The sequence below is a fragment of the Tamandua tetradactyla genome, chromosome 8, assembly GCF_023851605.1.
Source record: "Tamandua tetradactyla isolate mTamTet1 chromosome 8, mTamTet1.pri, whole genome shotgun sequence".
Lineage (NCBI taxonomy): Eukaryota > Metazoa > Chordata > Mammalia > Pilosa > Myrmecophagidae > Tamandua > Tamandua tetradactyla.
The window spans coordinates 17027815-17050348 of record NC_135334.1 but is presented as its reverse complement, the minus strand read 5'-3'; the positions used below and the strand labels follow the sequence as shown (position 1 = coordinate 17050348).

The following is a 22534-nucleotide window of genomic DNA, read 5'->3' as shown; positions in this document are numbered from 1 at the left end:
ATAATTTAATTTTTTTGTTAAGTAATATATTGTGGTCAGAGAACATCATCTATATAATACTCACCCTTTGATATTTGTTAAGACTTACTTTCCTGTATTTTACATTAGCAGTCATTGAAAATGTTATATGTCTCTTTGAGAAGAGTATGTACTCTATAATTGTAGGTCATGGACTTTTTCTTTTTTCTTTTTGTATGGGAAGGCACCAGAAATTGAACCCGGATCTCCAGCATGGCAGGCAAGAACTCTGCCTGTGGAACCATCATGACCAGCCCAGGCATGGACTTTTATTGTCCATAAAATACTAAATTCTGTTGTAGAACTATATATCCTCACTGGCTTTTTCATCTGCTTGATCTATAATAATTGGGAAAGGTACATTAAAATTTCCCACAAAAATGATAGGCATCAATGCCTCAAAGCAATTGAACCAATTCTTTGTTACATATTCTCAGGGTACTTCAGTAGACACACAGAAACTTAGATTTGTTGTATCTTCTTGGTGAGTTGAACCTTTAACATAGAGCCTCCTTTTCATAATGCTTTTTGTATTAACTTTTTTGTTCATTATTAAAATAACTTTCTTACCTTTCTTTTTAATATTTTCCTAGTATATTCTTTCCATTCTTTTATTTTCAATCTTTTACTACACTTATATTTTTGTGCACCTCTTGTATATAGCTTATTGCTATAATTTACTTTCTTGCCCACTTTGACAAATTTTATCATTTACTGCATATTTTATTCATATATTTGGGCTTTCCGTCATCTTTATGGTTCTAATTATTTCACTTTTCTATGCTTACTTTTTACTTTTGGATCATTTGTGTTACCATCCTACTTTTTTTTTAAATTATTATTTCCAATTTTTCCACCTTTATTAAGAAAATTATAAACTCTATTTCTTGCCTTGTAATAAGTACCCCTGATATTGTACAATGCATACTTAACAACTTTCAAAGTTAGCTAATGTCCTATAGCTCTTGTCTTGAACAATTCACCAATGCTAGAACACAAATTCAGATCATCCGATCACAACTTACCTGTTACTTCTGTTCTAGTTTAATAAGTTATTAAAAACACAGTGTATTTTAAAGAGGGCCTTTCAGAACATATCATTGAAGGTAATGGAAGAAGCAGAGATCTTTCCCCTTTCCTTTGCTGACCCAGTGTTCTGAAAGCTTTTGTACTGATGTTACTGGCTCAGGGTTCCCTCCTCACTTGTGCATTCTTTTCTGTCCCACAGATCTCTGACCATGGAAATGCTTCTCTGTAGAGCTGTTGCAGAGGGTTTGTAACTGCAGAACACCAAGCAATTGCTGTAGCCCTCTTCTGGAAATCTCCTCTCCAAGTAGTCTCTTGGACAATTTCAAGAGATTGTAAGTATTACAACTACTGAAGAAACCAGGTAGAAGTGCCAGAGCAGAAGTCTTACAGAAAATCCTGAGAATTTCTAGTTTATCTTTCTGTGAAAATTGTTTTTTTGAACAATTGTCATATTCTGCATAGAACATTATCAAGCTAGGAATTATATTCTATTTAAATGAAGGTTTTGGTTAATTTCCCTCATACCCTTTTGTAGATGGTTTTTCTTGCTTCAGCTACCTACTATTCTATTCTTCAGCTCCGAGTTTTCTGTGAAACACTCCAAGCAGTCTAGTCTGTGCTGAATGGCATTTTCAAAGGACTCAAACCCATCCCCTCTTCCTCTTCTACCTAAAACCTCCATACTGTATGCACATAAGCAGACAACCACAAAAAGCAGGAATTGCACATTATGGGATATTCTTACTTTTGCTGTTCTGACAACCATTCTTTTGTTCATCTTGCTAATAAAGACAAAGGTTAGTGTATAAAGAGAGCTCAAGACTTCTCCTTGCCTCCTCCTCAGGACTAAGTTTCCACTTCCAGGGAGTTGCTCAAGTTGAAGGACACTGCATTGGTCACTTTGCCAAAATAAAGGTTAATGAGCATATGGGGTTCTTTCTCTTGGTCTTTCCCTATTACACAAACTAAATTGATAGGTCAGTCAGCCAAGATCACCAGAAATGTAAAGAGTTAGAAAAACTGCAGATGTATTTCTCTTGGGGCGATTACTGTGGTCAGGGAGATGCAAGAAGTAGAAAAAAAAAATACTGCTGTGGAAGGGCACCACACTATTCATCTGCCCAGCATGCCATCGTTTTCTATTTCTCAGTCGTTAACTTTCTCATTTTGGTTACTGTCCTCCCAGGAGTTTGATGAATCAAATCACTTGTGTTTTTTATTGCTATTTCATTTCCTTCATGTAGCAAGGTGTTTTAGAGGCTGCTGCCCTGACCTGAGAGGCTGGAACTGGTCTCTGCCAACTTTGCAGGACTCACTAGGGCATTTTCTGGTTCACTCTCCTGCTGCTTAATAGACTGACATCTACCATACCCACCAATAAATCGAGCTTTGGAGAAGGCAACAAGATTTTTAGTCTGCTTTGGTTCTCAGACTTTGCTGTTAATTCAACTTAAGAAGCTCTTTATGGAGTTTATTGTAGTTCAATTTCTACTTAGGAGTTTGAAGCCTACGTCATGGATAACAAGTCTATTTTTGCCTCCATCTATTCTCTTTGCATATATTTCTGTTGAGATTTTCTTAGGAGAGGTGGACTAATATTCCTAAATCACCCGGCAAAATTCCATAAATTTTTTAGCACACTATTTCCAATAACCTAAAAATCTCTAAGATAACAATTAATTCAATAGACTACTTTATAGCCTCCTCCAAATTATTTGACATCCTTTTTCCTCCTCACAAACCTTTATTAATCTCATAGTATGGTATTCAAGGAGACTGGATTCTACTGTTCTGGGTGGGGCCCTCAGGAGTTGAACGGTGTTCTGTGCCCCAGCCTCCCCTCCCTTCATTCAGGGGTATTGCTCCTTGATCATTCCAATTTCCTTGACCTCCCCTGCTGCTGCCACCTGTGGTCCTGTTTATGTTTAGCTTTGGGGGACAGAATGACCCTCCATGAAACTCAGGAAATACAGTAATTTAAAGAAGAGGGCAAAGATTTAGCATTGCATATGAACCTCTGCAGGGGGATGAGCAACAGAACTATTTGTTCTAACAAACTCGACCAGTCTCTCCATAAACTTCCTCTTATGCAGATTTCTTGACAGATTTTGACTAGTGCAATACAGATAAATGAGAGGATAAAAAGTCAGTTTGCTGTCACTTCCAGTATTTTATCAATCCCTATAAACAGCAAATATGAGCTAGGAGAAATGATCTTTTGAGGCCATGACATTTCACCGAGGACAAATTGTTCATAGACCCTAGATCTATATGGACTGAGAAATGCCTGCACGTAAGGAACATCTCTTCTGCAAACTCCAGACTCAGATCTTACCTCAGGTGCATATATTTCACTTATGGTTCTGTTAACCATCCCACAACTGCTCTATCCTCATTCAAAACTGTTGCATACTCCTCAATCTCTTAGTATGAATCATCTTCAGAAGCATAAGTATCCTGAGGCCCTGAAAAGCGAGTGGGTAAAATGGAGTCCCAGAAACGAGGGCGACTTGGCTGCCAGCGTTAATTTTATTTATTTAATGTTTATATTTCCAGAAGGACAATGGTTGGCTGGAATTAAAACCAAATCAATCCATCAGAATATTACTGACCAAAATGAGAATTTCCTTGTTGAGCTGTTATGGTTGGGGCCTTGTTAACCCACCCATCTTCCTCTATTGTACACAGACACCTAATGGGGTGTATAATAGAGAAGAAACCAGGCACAGAAAAATCTCCCTTCTCATGCTTTAATCCCACACCCTATGCTCCGTTTATGGAGGATGGTCTTCCCAGTCCTTGCCACTCCCACAATCAGAGCAGGAAAAATTCATGATAATTGTTCAGCCTCATCTCCATAGAACCTTTATCAGGTAAGAGATACTTGGGCCATCATGGGATACTACTTAGTTCTTAACTACATGAAAATGAAATCACATAAGAAAAAGCAAGTAACACAAATATATGAAAGTCAAACACTTCTGGCAAACTACCCAGTGTCCCCGGTGTTAGTGTTCAGAATTTTCCCTGATATCAGGGAACTGAAACAGGGATGATGAGGGATGGGGGTTAGAATAATCCTGATGACTCTGGCCAGGAGTAACAGCTTTTTCTTAATTTTTTTTTCAGTGTTTGATCTCATATCTTCTCCAGTTTTCTTCACATAGAGGAGGTGACCCAGTCAATCATGATTCTATAATTATGATGGTATTGTTAGAAGATGACACTGTTCCAAAATCCCCTCACAAGCCCATATAAAGAGTGGGAAGTTGGGTGGGATTGTGCAAATGTGGGAATGTAAATCATTGCATCACGAATTAATTATGCTTTACCAATTCCCTGAGCACCCAAATGTTACATCTCACTTGCAAAGGAAGTGCCAGGAACAAAACCAAGAGACTGGCAGAACAGTAGGGAGGATAAAAGCATAAGGGTATTCTAATAGGAAATAAAATAAAACAAAAACTCACAAGGAAACAAGAGGCTACTGACTAGGCCCTCCTTTTCTAGAAGTGTCTGCACCCGGAATTATTTCAACAATGGGAAAGGGAGCAACCTGAAAAAGTCCATTAAGAAGCAGCCTTGAGATTTTCACCCATCAAATACTTCTCCCATTTTCTCCCAGCATCAAAAGAAAGTGCATGATGAAGAAGTGAATCAGACAGTGAGGGATTTGTACAGTTTTCCTGTGAATGTGTGGCAAAGTCTCAGGACCCAAATCTCCTGTCTTGCGTTCAGGGCTGTGTGCTTTAACATCTAAGCCCAGTTAAGGACAGAAACCTTAAGGCTGGTCCCTTATCAAGCCTAGCGGGTTGTTCTTGGCCACTTTAAACTTGAGACTGTCAAGTAGTCTTTAGGGTATGGAACAGCCTATTTTTTTGGACAATATAGTAACCACAACCTCTTAAGTCTTCTAAATCTCTACTTCATACACTTGAGGTAGAGGCAGGTACACTCCACTGAAAGAGAAGCCTCAATTTAGTATGTACTCTGGGCAACATATATCTTCAAAGTATAGAAGAAAGTGAAGCAGTTCTGCCCATGGATTTCACTTAGTTGTGGAAGAGATTATCTAAGATCTGGGTTGGTCAGAAGAGGTCTGCCCAGGCTGACATTAGGGCTTCTCCCAGCCTGTCCTGGGGTATGGGTTTGGGCTCAGTGTAGATCTCCTCATATAGAAGCCTAGCTAGGGGGTCTTTTCTGAGTGGGTCCTCTGATGCCGGATTAAGTGATATCCTCGGCTGAAGCTTTTTCCACAGGTTGGGCATGTGAATGGCTTCTCGCCAGTGTGTGTTCTCTGATGCCTGACAAGGTGGTCCCTCCGACTGAAGCTTTTCCCACATTCATTGCAGCGGCAGGGCCGAACCGATGCATGCCCCCTCAGGTGCTTGGCGAATGCTGCACTGTGGGTGAAGCACCGACCACACTCACTGCAATGATAGAGCTCTTCAGCTGCATGTGTCTTCCGGTGAGCCAGATACCGCCTGTGGTCGTTGAAGTCCTTGCCACACTCTCCACACAAGTAGGGTTTGCCTCCAAGATGGATTCTTTGGTGTGTTGTTAGCACAGATTTCTGGCTGAAGCTTTTGCCACAAATCGTACAGAAGAAGGGCTTTTCTCCTGTATGTGTCCTTTGATGCCTGACGAGGTCTGAAGTCCAGCGGAAGTGCTTGCCACAGTCATCACATCTATAGGGTTTCTCAACAGGTGGGGGTCTCTCTGCCTGGATCAGTGGGGAGGTCTCATCCAAATTCTTCCGGTTTAGGGGAAACTTATAAGAGGTGCCTATCTTGTGAACTTTTTGGTGCCTGGCAAGATGTGAGCTCCGTGTGTAGCTTTTCCCACACTCCATACATTTATAGGGCTTCTCTCCTGTGTGAGTTCTCAGGTGTCTAACGAGGTGGGAGTTACAAGTGAAGCTTTTCCCACAAACAGGGCAGTCATGATGCCTCCCTAACAGTGGGTGGACAGGCACGGTTTCCCGAAGATTCATTAAACTATTAACTTGAGAAATATTGGTACCAAATCTCCTTTCATTAAGTCTACCTGGATTATCCTCAAAGACTATTTCCCAGTCAGGAGTCTGGGGAACTTCTGGATCTCCCAAAAAAGACCTGTGTAGATCCTCCAAACTCAGATCTTGCTCAAGATACTCTTCCTCATCTTCACTCCTATCTCCTGTAAAGAGGGTGAGAGGAGAAAAGGGGCAATTATAGAGGTATGATGCCTTCTATGCAATGGAAGGATTTTAAAAAGGGTTTTAGGAAGGCAAGATCATACAGTGAAATCTGTATTTAATAATTGCAGAGCCTAGAGGAGAAAGAAATAATTAATCAACTGAGTGTTACCAGGCACTTTTTCATGTATTATCTCATATGACATATAAGCCTTAGCCTGGCCCAATATTATTGTTCCCACTTTACAAATGAGAAGATTGAAGACTAAGGGATTAAGTGAACTGCACAGCTACAATTAAAAAGAAAACTGTTTCTTTTGTTTCTTCCTACCCCCAGCATTTTGTATTATATATCTCTTGAACAAATGATGGGAGGGGTGAAGAAGAAGAGAAGGATAGGAGAAGAATAATTTGGCTTTCAGAGGCAGATGGCATTAATGGCTGACATGTCAGCAGAACCAACAAGGGTACCCTAGGAGAGAAAGAAGCTCTGACTGCAGGAACTTGCGGCTCAGGGTTGGTAAGATTCTTTTGTCATTCCTCACCCGTATAGGTAAAACTCAGGATTTCTGTATCTTGAGGTTCTTGAAGTTCTTGGATATCTGGGATCCAAGGCTCTTCCTCTGTGACCTGGGAGATATCATCCAGTCTGGGGATTGGAAATGCTGCTCAAGAGAGGGAAAACAGGATATCATAATTGAATCAATAATTTCCTGCATTAAGAGCAGATCTTTTCGCTGTTAGGTTTTAAACGAAATATATAGCCAGGTCAACCACTAAATATTTGTTCTCTTTAGCTTGGGCACCTCTAACCAAGAACTGCATCTCCCTTATCTTTTTTATTTAAGTATTTTCACCTGAAACTCAGTAATTATTCCACTGCAAATGTTACCATCTCTTCCCATATGCTGCAAAGTATCTAGCTCTTAGTTCTGCTTGAGAAATGCTGAGCACACCTCAGCATTTCTATACCAAATCTACAAAATAACTGTATTTTCTTAGTAGAGGTTTTCAACCACTTTCCAAGCATATTCTCTTTTCTGTAACTCAGAAGACACCATCTTCTCCTTCAACTAATCACTTAATACTACTGGTGGACAGGGTACAGAAGTTCAATGCATATGATCTAAGGTCTGAGACCCCCAAAATTTCCAATAGGAAAAAAAATCTCCATGCACAGAACACTCTAGAAACACTTGAACTTCCTTACACAGAGAGACCACAATTCCACAGTCTTCTTCCAAGACATATTCTCCATAGAATTCTCTTTGTGTTGGGTCCAAGTCACTCCACTGGTCCTGGGAGAAGCATACAGCTACGTCCTTGAAAGTTACCAGTCCCTGAAACAACATCAAGCTACAGTCAAGACCTGGTGCTTCATGTAACCTCCTATGGTGTCCCCAGAACGAAAGTCCTAGTTATAGGCAGAATCCACCCAGGAGGCAAAAGGAAAGCAAATGGGACCCTTTGCTCCCTTTCAGGAACCCTGTGTTTCATTCTTGGTTACTGCCTTTCAACTTCTTACCTTTGTACTGGCCCTATTCCTGCTGTCTCCAATCCCACTGCTTTACCCCAAGACTAACCTAAGTCCTTCTTCTCCTTTAGGATATTGTTTAAAGGTTTCAGACATTCCTTCTGTAGTACAGTCAGTCATTCTGACAAATGACTATCAAATTTATTCTGAAAAAGCAAAAACAAAAACAAACCAAACACACCTCATTTGAAAACTTCTAAATTCTACTTGAGTGTTACAAAATAATCCTATTTTATTAATTCCTCTGGTCAATGGCAAATAAAGAGACTTTGGGGGCTGCAGATCCAATTGAGACTATCATAATTTTATGTTTCTGGATGCAATTCCTTCTACTTTCACAACCTTAGAACTGTGAATCTAAATGCACAAAAGTAGAGTGCAAATTTACTACCTGTTTGACCTCTTTCGCATATGTTCAATTCCTAACTGTACTTTTAACAAATTCTCTGTGGTACAGAGGGGAACTGGGGCACACCTGTGACAGCGCAGTAAGAAGGGCAACCATCTCTGAGTCTCCAGTGTTCCTCTCTTCAAGAAGGTCTGAGTCCTGGAACATTGGGACTTCTAGAAGAAAAGAATTCAGAGGTCAACAATATGCAGTACACCCCAATAACTGGCAAAAAACCAGTGGTAGGGAGATGGCCCTAACCTACATTGGGTTTTAAGGAATGCACCTAAGGGCAACTCAAGTCATCTTAGTCCACTGTTTATGATGCTATTGGAATGCCAAAAGAATGACCAAGAATATCACTAAGATGGTTCTGTTTATGGGAGACTCCATAACCAGCTGGTGCAGGTCACCCCTCAACATTTTGGATACTGTGATTTATTCCCAATACAACCTAGCCAGTCTCCTCAGTATAAATTATGCTGCCTCCCCCAGGATCTTTCCCCTGTAACCTCTCCCCCTTTCTTCTGAGGCCTCCTACCGCTCTCCTGCTGGGGTTGTAATTCCTCTTCCTGGCATGGGCTCTGCTCTTCTGATGCTTCCAGATCTGGGCTCTGTGTGGTCTCCTCAGGACTTGAGGTCTGCACAGGATCCTGTGGCTCACTTGGTGACTCGGGCTCTGCTCCTACATGCACCATCTCCTCTGACAGGACTTCCTGGCCATGAACATGGACAGTCACCTGGGAACAATTTCAATTTCCAGTCACCATGGAGTCTGGTGAGAATTCTTGATTGTCATCAGGGATTATTTTTGGAGGAGCTTCTACAGTAAAACTCCCAGAAAACCAGAAGAGGAGAGGAAATACCAGTTTCTTTGTGGCATGCAAAGAAGTGAAGGTTGTCCTCTCCAGGACAAGGTAGGGGGCCTTCAGATATTGCGTTACATTCTCATTTCCCTCAACCCTTGCCTCTAGTCACCAGGGTCTCCCATCCCTTTGGTCTCCATCCATTCCACCTGCTGTTCGTCTTGTTTGCTTCCATATCATATTTTCCTGGAAGGGGAAATCTGTGCCTGAGGTCTATGAGAACACGAGGAAGTCTCCAAATCCTCTCCCCAGGAACTCAAGGTTCAACCTCCAAAGAAAAAACTGAAGCCATGACCCGTGGGTGGCTGAGATTCTTAAGAAGGTTCCTAGGCAGGTTTTTCAAAAACTAGAAAGTCACAATCACACACAAAGACTGCTCCTTGGGGTTCATGGATGTAAGTATACCCTAAGTACAGAGCCAATTAACTTTAAAGACTAACTTATGGGGGCCCTGTAATCCCTACCCCCAATCCATACTTCTGGTAAATAGTCCCCCTCCACATCACACAGATCAGGACTCCCCCTCCTCACCCACCGCCTTGGTCTCCTGGGTTGTTTCTGCAAACCCTCCACCAGCGTCACTGCCTCCTCGCCACTTTCTGGCCGTTGTCCGCGCACCCAGCTCTGCAGTTCTCCAGGCAGGACGGTAAGGAATTGTTCCAGCACAAGCAGCTCTAAAATTTGTTCCTTGGTCCGCCTCTCTGGTCTCAGCCACTGATGACAAAGTTCTCGGAGTCGAATGAGAGCTTCCCGAGGGCTTGCTGCTTCTTGGTAGCGAAATCGTCGGAAGTTCTGGTGTGAGGTCTCAAGCACAGGGTCATCCTTCTGTAAGATGGACTCTGGCCTACAGTTGAAATCATCTTCCAATTTCACCATCAGAATTCCCTCTTCATCCCAAAGATCCTGGTCATCTGCTTCTAAGGCTGTAGCCATTTTCTGGCTCTGAAGTGGTCTCACACCATCTAGAACTTGCACTGCTGTTACCAGTTTCAGGTCAGGCACCTTGAGGAATTTCTCGTAAGGAATCTGGGATAGAGAAGTAAAGGCAAACAACCTGTGTAAGCATGAAATTATACTCAGTGATAACAGTTCTGAGAATAGTCATAATTCTCTCCACACAACACTCCCTCAACTATTAAATCCCCTATTACCCTATCTAAACAACTGGTTGGGCTAGGATGAGCCATTCCTGAAGGTTTGCTTCCCCATCCCTTTTCCTGGGCAAGGTTCTCACCCACAGAAGTATACTGAATTTTATTTCATGAAACCTTTCATGAACTAAATGGAAAATGACTAGGAGAAAGGACTCCAGTAATGAACTGCTAAAAAGTATAGTACTGTCCAGGATTTGTTTTACACACACACACATTTATATACACATTAGCATATATATTCTGAGAAGAGAGATAACTACTGAAGGCTTTATGGAGCATTCTGAATTAAATCACACTTGATAATATCTTTAAAAGTGGGGACTCCTGGTGATCTGAGGGGAAGATGGCATGAAATAATAGCAATGAAATTAGCAGTTGGCACTCAGGTACCCAATAAAGCATCTTTTATCTTGCACAACGTGCTTAACTGCATGATCCACAGATCCTCACAATCAAATGTTTAAAGATAAACTATATTCTTACTTCTAAACCTACCTCTTCTCCTAGAATCCTATCTTGGCTGAGATCATCACTTGTAAGTAAATGCACATCTGTGTAATCCTTGGAATCAACTTTGATTCTTCACCATTGCTTACAGCTCTCATTAAGCCAAGTTTATCTCCTAAGTCTCTCAAGCTTTCCTCTTCCTCCTTCCCAGACTGCTTTAGTTCAAGCCCTCACCATTTCTGGCCCGAAGTACTGCTATAGCTATGAACAAGGTACAAAAAGAATTATCCATGGAGATTTGTAAAACACAGTATCACACACCATTCTTCTGGGCACACTGCTTCAATTTAGGCAACTGTATCTCTGTAAATCCCACATGTGGTTCTGATGGCATCCCAATAACATAAAGGATTAAGAGTGAAAGTCCTGGAGTCAGACTGCTGGGCTGATGCCTGGTCCTGCCGTTTAGTAGACATGGGACGATGGGCAAGTTCTTATTCTCCCTGTGCCTGTTTCCCCACCTACAGAATGGGGAGAATCACAGTATCCACCTTACAGCGTAATTACGAGGATTCAATGCATTGGTATCTAGAGTGTACAGCACACCAATATTAACTTCTATTTTTCTAAATTGTAGTTCCAACCAAATCACTTGATAATTAAAAAATAATTTTTTGTTACTAATAAGAGGAAGTTCTAAGATCCTTGGCTTACACAAGAAGCTCTTCACAATTAGCCTCCAGTCTAGTTTTCAAGCCTTATCCAATCCTTTTCTTTACACAGTTTAGCTACTATGACTGGATTGCTGATCTTCCCACAATAAGGATGCTTTTTTCGTTATCGCATGGAATACCTCTTGCCTCCTCCCAATTCTGCATGGTATATTCCTGTATCTTAACATCTCTTAACAAGTCTCTTTTTGCTCAGTCCATGATTTACAGTTTAGGTCTTCATCCGTTCTCATCCAATTAACTACAATTGCCTCCAAATATGACCTACCTGCCTCCAGACTTGTGACCTTGAAGTGTGAGCGCTTTTAGCAAATTTGGTCATGTCCCTTCCCAATTTAAGATCTCCCAATCACTCCTTCCTACCTTGCAAGTGAAATACAAACATCTAAGTAATACTCGGTGGACCATCATCTCTTTATTCCCTTTGCTTCCTCCTCCAACCTCTTCAAACACACAAACACACACACAGAGGCATTTATGTGCATGCTAAACACAAAAAAGCCCTATGCTCTTCAGCTTTTGAACATGCTGTTCCTTTGGGCTCTTTACTCATATTTTAGCTGAAACTTTATTTTTCAATGCATGGATCAGGTTTTATATATTCTGAAATGTATTCTTTGATCCCTTTTCCTCTACCTGTAGACAGAGATTGCCTAAGTGTTTTCCTAGCAACCTGGGCACATCTCTATCACAGCACCTGCCATTTTATATAGCCATTGTTTACTTTTCCTGGGAAACTCCTTGAATGCACAGACTGAGCTTTTCCTCAATCTCCAATACCTATAAATATAGTACATAATAAATGCACCTGAATATTTGTCTTGTATGAAGTTTCTTCCTACCTCCATCTTTTCCTCCACTCTGCTTCTACTCTCATTTACTCACCAACTTATCAATTCTATTTGCTAAGTCTTTCAAATTCATCTGTCTCTTTATCTCTACTGCCATATCCCTGGTTGAGCCAGGAGTATTAACAGGAGCTTTAAAACACATGACCATCTCCTCAGCCTCCTAATAGGCCCTGCATTAGTGCTGAATGGATGACATGGTTCAATTCTTACTCCTGGTCTTCTTTATCTTGCCTCCTTGATATCACTCTCCAGACGTAGCTGGATGGACCTTTTATTTCTCTTTTTGCCTCAGACCCATCAAAGATTTTCAATTCACTATTAACAGTTTGTCTACTCTGCTACTGCCCATCACATGAACTTAATTTCAATGACCATACTGTTTAATTTGTATCATTTTTTCAGTTTTCTGTTCACACCTATTTCATTGTTGTCAGCATCGTCTTAACTATTTATAACATACCTCTATAGTCAATTTTAGATAGTTCCCTATTTTCCATATCTTCGTGTGTTAAGTTTTCTCCTCATTCAATCTGCTGTCTCTACCTCACGGCAATTTGTTCTCTCATGTGGTTTGTAATTTTTTAATTTTATGTCCATATTCAGTGGGTTAATTTTTTTCTTTGGGAGATCTAAGAGTAAAAGGTTGTAAAGTGACCCCTTTTAATGGAATTTCATTTGCTTCTATCTAAGTACTACTAATGGATTCAATGCTTTTGGGTCAGTTTTTAAGTTAATTTATCAGGGTGTTCTTGAATCACATTGAGAGTGTATGATTTAGTTCTGTGTCTGCAAGTGATCTTCTTTCTACCTTTGCCTATGGAAAGCCTATTCTTGGATCAGAAGGCAAACTTTCATGGAGGGAGCAGCTCTCTAGGGTCCAGAGTTTCTGCAGGAGGCTCAATTCCATATCTCCCATCCCGCCCTTTGCCAGCAACCTAAGTCTTATCTCCTTGCTGGACCATAGGTATTAGAACGCCAACACTAGAAGCTTATTTGGGTTTGAAAACTCCTTAGGCCACGGCAGAGTTAGCTTGTACTCATTCCTCCAGTTTTTATATCCTTCTACTTTGGATAGAGATATAATTATTTTAAGTTTTTTAGAGTGAGAGAGAGGTGCAGGCAAACATAAGAATTTAATAATGGGTGGGAGGCCTACCTACCTTAGCTCCCTCTTGTAATACCTCAGAAAGATCTGAATGTTGAACTTTCTACAAAAACAAACTGCCATTTTTTTCACATTGTCCTCAGGATAAAGCTGAAACTCCTAAAAACTGATTCTCAAGGCTCTTCAAGATCTGGTCCCTGCCAATTTCTTTAGCCTACTTCTCCCTGACGCTCTCCATTGTACACTATACTTCAGCCATTCTGGACTCTTTCATGACTCTTGCAGCATTTTTTTTTCAAACCATGGCTCATAGCCCATTAAGGTCTATAAAGTCAATTTAACGGGTCACAACTATCATCAAAAATTAAAAAAAACAAAACCAGACCAAAAAGTCCCAACAGAATAGAAAATATTAGTGCACTGCATATAACAACAAACTATTGAGTGAAACTGTTGCTTTGAGTACACACTGACATCTACATATACTAGGCTGCAATGTAATACATACATCTTACTGTGCAGCTGGGTCAGAAAGTTGAAAGTTACTACTTTAATGGGCTGTTCTGCATCTTTCTCTTCTATGCTCTTACTGGGCTTTTATGATGCTGTTCACTTGGCCTGCAATAACTTTTTCACACCCAATACTTGTTTAACTTGATACATCCTTCAGATTTCAGTTTTCCCAGGATGCCTTCCCTGATCTTCTGAGATGGTTTCCATAGGAACTTGTACCTCTCCTTATCAGAGCATGCATATATATCTATTTTTTGTATGTGTGATAAAAACTGTCTTGCCCTTTAAGTTCCTGGACTGTAAAGTTCTCGAGGGCAGAGATGTACAGCACCTAGCTCAACGCCTGCAACACAATTAGGTCCTCAATACATATTTGTTGAATGAATGTAACATTTATTAAATTTGTTTTTCAGTCTGCCTTTAGAATTACAGAGACCATGTTTTAATGTCTTATTAATCCTTCTTAAACCATCCAACAATCTGTATGCTGGACAGATGAATGAAGAAAAAACATTCATTGTTTGGATTCTGAGCAGAGCAAGATACTCTTACTGGTTACCAAAGTGATATAACCACAACTCATCATAACAAATCTTCGGGTTGTCCCAGGGATAATCTAAATGCAAGATCACAAAGCTATACATTAATAAGCACAAGACCAGATATGAATAAATATAGTCAACTATAATAATGCTTATATATCCTGCCAAAGCCTCTTGATCCCACCCTCATGTGCCAACCTCTGTAAGGCAGGAAGAGATGAAATTAATAGAAAAGATCTCTATTTATCTCAAAAGTCTAAGAACCACTGCCCAGCAAAGTAGAATAGGAATCTTCATTGTTTTAAGGCAGTACCAGGTACAAGAGATAGCCTACCAAGGATCCTACAAAGTTTATATCAACAGAAGGGTTCTTGACCTCAAGTGGTTTTACTTGTCAAAGAAAAAAGAATTTAACAGTGCTACAGCTATACAAGACCTGCCATTTTTAAATGCCCTTCCAAGACCATGAGTTGAGATCTCCCTTGCTTGTTCTGCCTTTGCTTTGGCAGTCCAGGAAGACGAGATGAAGGAAAACAGATCAAAACCAACAGAAATGAAGGGAGAGGCGAAGAGGTGCTCTTGGTGGGAAGGAAGAGGAGACACTGGAGTGCTGGGGAAAGAGCACCAGATCAGGTTTCAGAAGGCCCAAGTTCCGGCTCTAGAACTTTAAAGTCATTGGAGTACTCTAAGGGTTTCATGATAAGGTACACAAGAGCCCTTTTAACAGGTACAGCACTCTACAGATGACCACTTTCCTAACTCAGAAAATTAGCTGAGACTTGTGAGAGCTTTATAAGCTAAAATGTGCTATGCACATGTCTGGTAATATTAGGGGCAGAAAACAGATGTCTTTTTATTCTACCATACATGGGATGTGCCAGTGGTCTGCCTTGCAATTTCAGGTCTTTGCTATTCCTTTTTTAGTGTCTGTCCTTGGAAGGGTTATACAGTGACAGATAAAAATTGAACAATAGGCACTAGAGAGAGAATGTTAAGTCAGGTCAGGAGGAGTAAAAGATGTGGTTCTAGAAGGGCACTAAAACAATGGCTGTAGAGATGCTTAATAAGCACAGGGCTGGGTAGGTCCTGTTGCCAAGTCTCTTGGGCCTCCCAAATGACTGTATATTAGGATGTGTGGGGCAGGATTGTGGAGATGTGGGGAAGGAAGGCCTTTCAACAGTCTTCAGCCCAGATGTCTCTGCCCCTTATCTGAAGGTGTCACATGCCAGTGAAGGCCCTAACTCAAGTCTCTTGACAAAAATAGAAAACCACAGGCAATGAAAGGGTATCTAGCTCTCTACCTTTAGCTGCTACTTGTTGCAGTGATCTTCCTGGACCCCAAATGACAGGGTTTATAGTAAGACCTTGTCTACCTGAAGGAGGATGAAAGTTCAGGTCTGCATAGTTAATGATCTTCAGAAGAAAATAGTGATTACAGAGGCTCAAGCCATCTTATTTTTGCAGATACTCATGTTCCTTCTAGTCTCCATTAGTATCTTTTACCTAATGCAGGCCCATAACCTAGAATTTGAATCTGACTACATTCTGGGGCAAACAGGACCCAGCAACTGCTCTTCTTATTGTTACAGAAATCAACGAATACAAATTGTTAGCTGCTCTTTTTCAATGAGGTGGTTTTTTTTTAAAGATTATCCTAACATGATCAGTATACTGGAATGATATCTTTTATTTTAATTGTCCTATATACAAAGTTTATCCATGCTTCTGATATAATGGTTAGGGGCTTTGGATCCTAGGTTTGTAATTTATTAAATGTGTGATAGTGTTTCCCTAAGTTTCAGTCTCATCCTCAAATTATGGCTATCCACATAGTTGTTTTAAGGAGTAAATGAATGAACATAAAATCACTTGGCACACATGGGGTAGGTACTCAATATATTTAGCTTCCTTTCATTCAAGCTGCTTTAAATCTTTTTGGGATGAAGGCAAAATTTAAATGATAAGCAGGTTAACAGTGCCTTATTTCATAATTACAAAAAAAGAATTAAAATGCCATTTTGTGTGTTTACTGTTCTACCAAAAGTAAATACAAACCAAAAAAAAGAGCCCTTCCATTTTGAAGGCACTTATAAGCTAAGATTAAATAAGGGCCTCGGAACACAAATGAGATGGAACTTAAAGAAAAGTTCTCCTTCTAAAGACTATATTAGTGATGGTTCTACTTACCAATATCAGAGTCCTCTCCCCCGCCCATAATTGGGACGAGATGATGTGAGGCACATCGAGTTAACATACCTGAGAAATTCTATGAAAACTTAACTCAGAAGGCAAAGGAAATGAAATACATTCACTGCCTTTTGACCTTCTAACATATCATGATCAGTATGCTTCAAACCATGTTTAAAAATTATTTTTTCAAAATATTTTGCCACTTATGATTTTTCTTCATTAAATTCAACATAAGAACAGTATCTCAGGGGGTATGAGGGTAGTTCGGTGGGAGAATTTTTGCCTGCCATGCGGGAGATGCATGTTTGATTCCTGACCAATGCACTTCCCCAAAAACCAAACAAGCAAACAAACAAATAAAAAACCAAACAAGCAAAAAAAAATTCAGCAAGTGGTGCTGTAATAATGGGACACTCACATAGAAAAAGAATGAAATGTGACCCTGTCATACAGCATACAAAAAAAAAAACACCTCAGGAGCAAAGGAGAGAAGTGGTTCAATGCTTGTTACAATAGGTGGAGGACTTTGGAGCAAACAAAATAAATTATAGTGAGGGGTAGACAGGAAGTAAAGAGAGGGAGGTCAAATAAGTAGTGGATGGTACAGGGAAGTTAGTGGGGGTTGAGACATAAATATCTGAAATTTTTTTTGATTTTGTGGTTAGGATCAAGGTATAATGTGGGTATACAATGTCATTGAGAGTAAATGAAAACACTAAAAATGTAAAATAAAACTTAAAAAATCCTAACAGTGTACTTTATTTTAAATGAAATGTTTTTCTCTAAGGAGGCAGTGTTAGAGTGGAGACTTTTGTCTTTGGAGGTAGATTACATGCTCTTACTCTTTAAAGTGTATAATCTCGGACAAGTCTAAAGCAGGGAAGAATCTATCTAATGTCAGAGAACGAAATCAGATCTTTTGAGAAACGATTCCGCTTTTTGATAGTGATAAAGGAAGGACTTTGAGAGGAACAAGGAGGATAAACGGCTTCTACATTGAGTATTTGGACCCTAATATGTCAACCTTGGATGGTGAGAGAGACTGATTCAAGAGCTGAGAGGGCTAGAAGCTGAACAAAGATTTAAGAGGTCAGAATCATGATCATATTGGTTACGCTCCAACATGAAATTAGGCTTTCTAACCTGAAAGGAAGGGATATTACCCAGAAAAGGTTATGAGGACAAATAAAGTAAGTCAATCTATATGCCTCAGTTTAAAACAGAACATCATGAACTAATCTGAAGTAGGACTAGGGTGGGACATCAAACCTGCCACCCACCCTGATGAAAGCAGTAGCCATCCTTTGGCAGACAGAGCTAAACTGGATGTATTCAACTTCTATAATGAACACAATCAATGCCAATATTACACAGGATAGTGAGAAGAACCATCATTTAAAGGAAAATAATGGGATAACATAAATACAGATTGACCTGAAATGTGGATATGGATAATACAGAACAACAGCCAACTCAAAAGTCATTTTCTATGATTTCAGCTTTCTAATTAACATGAACTGTCAGGACATCCCCTGCTGTGCATCCTCCTTCTGCCTTTGCACAACACATATAAGACGATAAAGGATGGATCCCACCTGCTGGAACTAAGTAGTCTAAGGAGTGTCAGGTTCCCAATGAAGATTAAATCAGGGCCAAAAGTTGATGTAATTCCATGATTTCATTCTTACTGTGGGCCCAGTGTGTGACTTATTCTACTAGACCGTGAGCTCCATGAGGGCATGGTCTCTTTAATTTAATTTAATTTTCTGGGAATAGAAAAATTAAATATTTTTCTATTCCCAGGACCTAGTACTTTGTCAAGTACTTGGTGGAAAAGTGCCCAACACATGTGTCCTAAATATAATTAAACTGCACACTTCTCTTACCTACAACTTGGATGTAAAGAGACCCTGAAATCCTGAAATCAGTGGTTATCATGGCTTCTGGGTAATAAATTATCATAGAGATAGCTCAAGGGATTTGGTATTAACATTTATTCTAGTCTTTTGGGGAAATCAATGCCATGGCAATATTGTGCTTAACTGTATGGCATATAATTAGTGAAGTGAAGCTCTTTCAAGGGGTGAGAGGGACAAGGAGATGGGGCGCACTTATTCTATGAGTATCTACTGAGTATCAATTGTGTATCGCATATTGCTTAAGGCGCTGGGCAAAGACAGACCAGTAAGATAACCTCTGATCTTGTGGAACTTCACAGGTGGAAACAGTAGGGACTTTAGCAATACCAGGAATTCAGAGCAAAAATCTAGAATGCAAATGGCACCTATATGATCAAAATGGGATGCTCTTATCAAGAGAATTAAGAAAATCAAGGAAAAATGGAATTAATGCTTTATCTTAAATTTGGCATAAGACAGTATCATTTTCAGAGTTCTTTTAGCACATCGTTTTAATTTTACAAATGTAAGAATTCAGACTTAAAAAGTTAAATTACCTACATGAGATTATAAGTTTCTAAGAATACAAGTAAGCAAACATGGATCTTCTGATTCCCAAACCACTGCACTGCTTATGACAAGAGGTTTGACCAAAGACGGCGGTTCTCAAATGGAGGAACCCAGGTCAGCAGTATCAATACCTGAGAACTTGTTATGAATATAAATTCTCAAGTACCATTTCAGAACTATTATTAGAATTTCTGGGGGTGGCCCCAGCAATCTGTGTCTTAACTAATCCTTCAGTTGCTTAAGATGCCCCCTAAGTTTAAGAATCACTTCCTAAGGCAAAAGAATTTGAGGTCCATGCAAGAAGGACCTATATTTTCCTGTTTTGGCCAAATTAAAGGAGGGCTTGCTGGCAAGAAGACAGCAAAAGCAGAAAAAGTTGGCGGGCCACAGTGGCTCAGCAGGCAGAATTTTTGCCTGCCATGCCGGAGACCTGGGTTCAATTCCTGGTGCCTGCCCATGCAAAAAAAAAAAAAGCAGAAAGGATCTAGGATGGTTTCATGTTTTTGCCTGAGCCAAATTAAGTGGAAAAATCCTACAATGTTGTAATCCTGTAACTTACCTCATCTGTATGGTCTGTAATGCCCAAGAGTCCCTCACATTGCAATAAACCTTGTTGTGCCTTTGAAATGATTGACTATTGCAATAAAGTATATAGACAGAGTGTAAAAAGGGTACAGCTGGAGGAGAAAGGGGAAAAGATCATGAATTCCAGGCGGTTGACCCCACAAGCAAAAACTCCCTTCCTCCATCCAACCCTGCCCACCCTTTCATCCTCTGACAGTAGCAGCAGAAAAGTTACCCACAACAAATGGCCACAAAGCCTGACTGTCCCACCAGCAAGTCCCCCACGGCGTCTCCCAACTTTTCTGAAGTGGCTTTCTAGACCAAGGCCCAAGGGGCAGCTTGGAAGAGAAGCTGGGAGAGATGAGGGCCTCTACTAGCATGCCTTATAACTTTTGAGTGAGGCTGCCCTGGGGTGTCACCTGCAAGTGTGGACACAGAAAAAGCAACAGTTCTAAGCCTAGCTTCTATATGAGTGTCTGGTTGAGGCACTGCAACTCAGGACCAAGAAAAAGTGAGCCCAAGGACTTCTCTCTGGGGAGGTCAGCACAGATACAGAGGTAAATAGGGCTATCAAAGTGCCTAGAAGATGAGAACACCCAATGTCCAGAAAAATTAAAATTGGGCTGACAACTTTCTGAGAGAACACAGTATATCCACAACATACAAATCAGACAAAAGCAAGGGGCCATACACTCCTGCTGAGGGTCATGGTGGTACTGAGAAAGGGTGTGCCCAAACTGGCTGGTTGGTGGTGGAGGCAGAGAAGTTGCAAGTGGAGACAGGAATTACCGGCTTGAGGAGAAGGTCGGGGTCTGTCCCACTGGCATCTGAAATGCCACAGGCCAGATGATCTCCAAGGCCTAGTATGATCACGGGTGATAAGATCACTGGTAAGTGTATCTGCGTGGGGGGGGGGGGTGTGAGGAGCGGTTGGTGGTGGGAGAAGGGGGTCGCCTGGGCAGGAGGGATTCCAGAGCTAAAATAAGAGACGGGGTGAGTAAAGGCTGAGGCAACTAATAGGGCCTAGACCACTCCTTCCTCCATTCCGGGGGGCAGTTGGCGCGTTAGCAATAGGAGGTAACTGCGCTTCTGCAGGCCTCAGGAGGGGGCGGAGGGCGGTGGCTGGAAAGAGAAGGAAGTCGGAGCGCCATCCACAACCCGGAAGGTTCTGTCTCAGTCAAAGACCCCGACGCTTCGTCCCCCTGACTGGACCGCCAGCGCCCCTTCCCCAGGACAGCACTGTTTCCCCAGGCACTCGGGGGGCGGGGTCTCCAGCCCCACCTCCTCCTCCCCGCCCTGCTCTGTACAGCTCTGCCGGGTCTGGCCCGGCCCGACCCGGCCCAGCGCCCCCCAACACTCACGGATCCGACTGCTCTGACGGCTCCTCCCCAGCCCCAGCTTCTTCCCCACCCACTCCCGGCCCAAGAAGCGCCGCCGGATCCGAGCCGCGCGGGGCCTGGCGGGTCGCAACACGTGGGGCCTTTACGCCCGGAACCGGAAACCATAGCTCGCCCCGCCTCCTCGCCGCCTGGAGCCTTTCTAGACTACGGGAGGTTCGGTCCTCTCTATGTGCCTTGAGGACTGGGTTCCCGCACTCCCGCCGGGTCTCTGCAGCGAATGAATTAAAAGGCTCTTTTTCTCTTTCTCCTTCGTTCCTTCCTTGTTTGTTTCCTTCGTTCCTTTCCTTCCTTCCGTCACCTTCTCCTACTTCCCTCCTTCCTTCCTCTCTTTTTTCCTATCTCTTTCTCTTGCTTTCTCCCACTCTCATCCTCCTTTCTTCCCTCACTTCTCCTTTCTTTGATCTTTGTGCTTATTTTATTTCTTTACTTTGAGACCCTCTCCCTTGATGGCATTTGCTCACTTTGGTGTAGGTCACAGATTTTCCTGCCGGTACCTGCCAATTTCTCTCTCTCTCTCTCTCTGAAGTCATAACAACCCCTCTTTCCCCCAGTTCATTGCTGGTAGGTTTTTACCATGTTTTGAATCAAAGGGATTCACCACTTGTGGTGGAGGGAAGGAGATAACAATTCATATATAGCAGCCAATTGTGTGCTAGATACTTTCTCTATGTAACTCACTTAATAGTTTTAAATATAATTGTTTAGAGCCTAAATAATACATAAATATGTTAAAAAAAATTTAACAGATAATGCTAATGACCTTTTTTTTTTTTTTAAATCTTCCTCCTTTCTCTTGCCAAAAGTTAACTGTTCTTATGAGTCTGGTATGTTTATCTTGCACATTTTTTTCTATACTTTTATATATCATGTACATATGTATCCATAGGAAATCTATAATATTACTTTGTGTCTTCATTTGTGAATGTGTGTGTCTTCATGTTGAATTCCTCACTTTGTTGTTTTCTTTTAGCAATAGGCCTTGGAAATACGTCCATATAGATCTTCTTCATTTTATTTTCTGCATAGCTTTCTTTTCTTTCTCTTTTTCTGCATAGCATGCTTGTCTTGGTTTGCCAGGGCTGCTATAATAAAGTACCATAGACTAATGGGCTTACACAATGGGAATTTATTGTCTCAAAGTTTTGGAGGCTAGAAGTCCAAAATCAAGTTTTCAGCAGGATCATGCTTTCTATGAAGTCTGTAGCTTCTGAAGTCTGATGGCCTCTGTCATATGGCCATCCATCTTCTTATCACCTACTGTGTACAAATTTCCTCTGATTATAAGGACTAATGGCTGTTCCAACCCAGCTTTTGAAGGACTTGGGTTAGGGCAGTTCCAAGACCAAAGAACATGTCTGGCACAGAGTTGGACATGAGTTTTCTTAGGTCTTAGAAACAGGAGAAAATCTTTCCTAGTGGAAGCCATCCAGAAAATATGAAAGCAGCACTCCACAAAGGGAGGGGGTGCAAAGGGCAGCTTATAAGAGCTTAGGACAAAAGAGATTCCATAGGGTATGAGAACAGAGTTTTAGCAGGTCTCATGACACGTTGGTTTGTA

At 41.1% G+C, this 22534-nt stretch overlaps 1 protein-coding gene across 5 annotated transcripts; it reads right to left on the bottom strand.

The window, feature by feature from the left end:
* Positions 1-42: 42 nt before the first annotated feature.
* Positions 43-21052, bottom strand: ZNF202 (zinc finger protein 202). Of its 5 annotated transcripts, XM_077112606.1 has the most exons (9): positions 20938-21052; positions 19572-19689; positions 10661-10873; positions 9543-10037; positions 8687-8885; positions 8233-8321; positions 7434-7563; positions 6769-6888; positions 45-6225 (listed from the first exon to the last, which is right to left on the bottom strand). In XM_077112606.1, the coding sequence occupies exons 4-9, from the start codon at positions 9942-9944 to the stop codon at positions 5234-5236; spliced, it is 1932 nt and encodes a 643-aa protein (XP_076968721.1). In that variant the 5' UTR covers positions 9945-10037; positions 10661-10873; positions 19572-19689; positions 20938-21052; the 3' UTR covers positions 45-5233. The 5 variants fall into 5 exon arrangements, with proteins under 5 accessions (XP_076968724.1, XP_076968721.1, XP_076968722.1 ...); XM_077112607.1 differs by lacking the exon at positions 19572-19689 and having other exon boundaries at positions 20938-21049; XM_077112605.1 differs by lacking the exon at positions 20938-21052 and having other exon boundaries at positions 19572-20450.
* Positions 21053-22534: the final 1482 nt, after the last annotated feature.

Excerpts from the sequence above, each read along its gene's own strand:
- ZNF202 (XM_077112606.1), bottom strand. The coding sequence starts at position 9,944 with ATGGCTACAGCCTTAGAAGCAGATGACCAGGATCTTTGGGATGAAGAG. Across the intron at positions 6,889-7,433 it reads TGGAATTGTGGTCTCTCTGT|CATTTCCAATCCCCAGACTG; the intron begins GTAAGGAAGTTC and ends TCTCTTGAGCAG. Across the intron at positions 6,226-6,768 it reads CCTGAGTTTTACCTATACGG|GAGATAGGAGTGAAGATGAG; the intron begins GTGAGGAATGAC and ends CCCTCTTTACAG.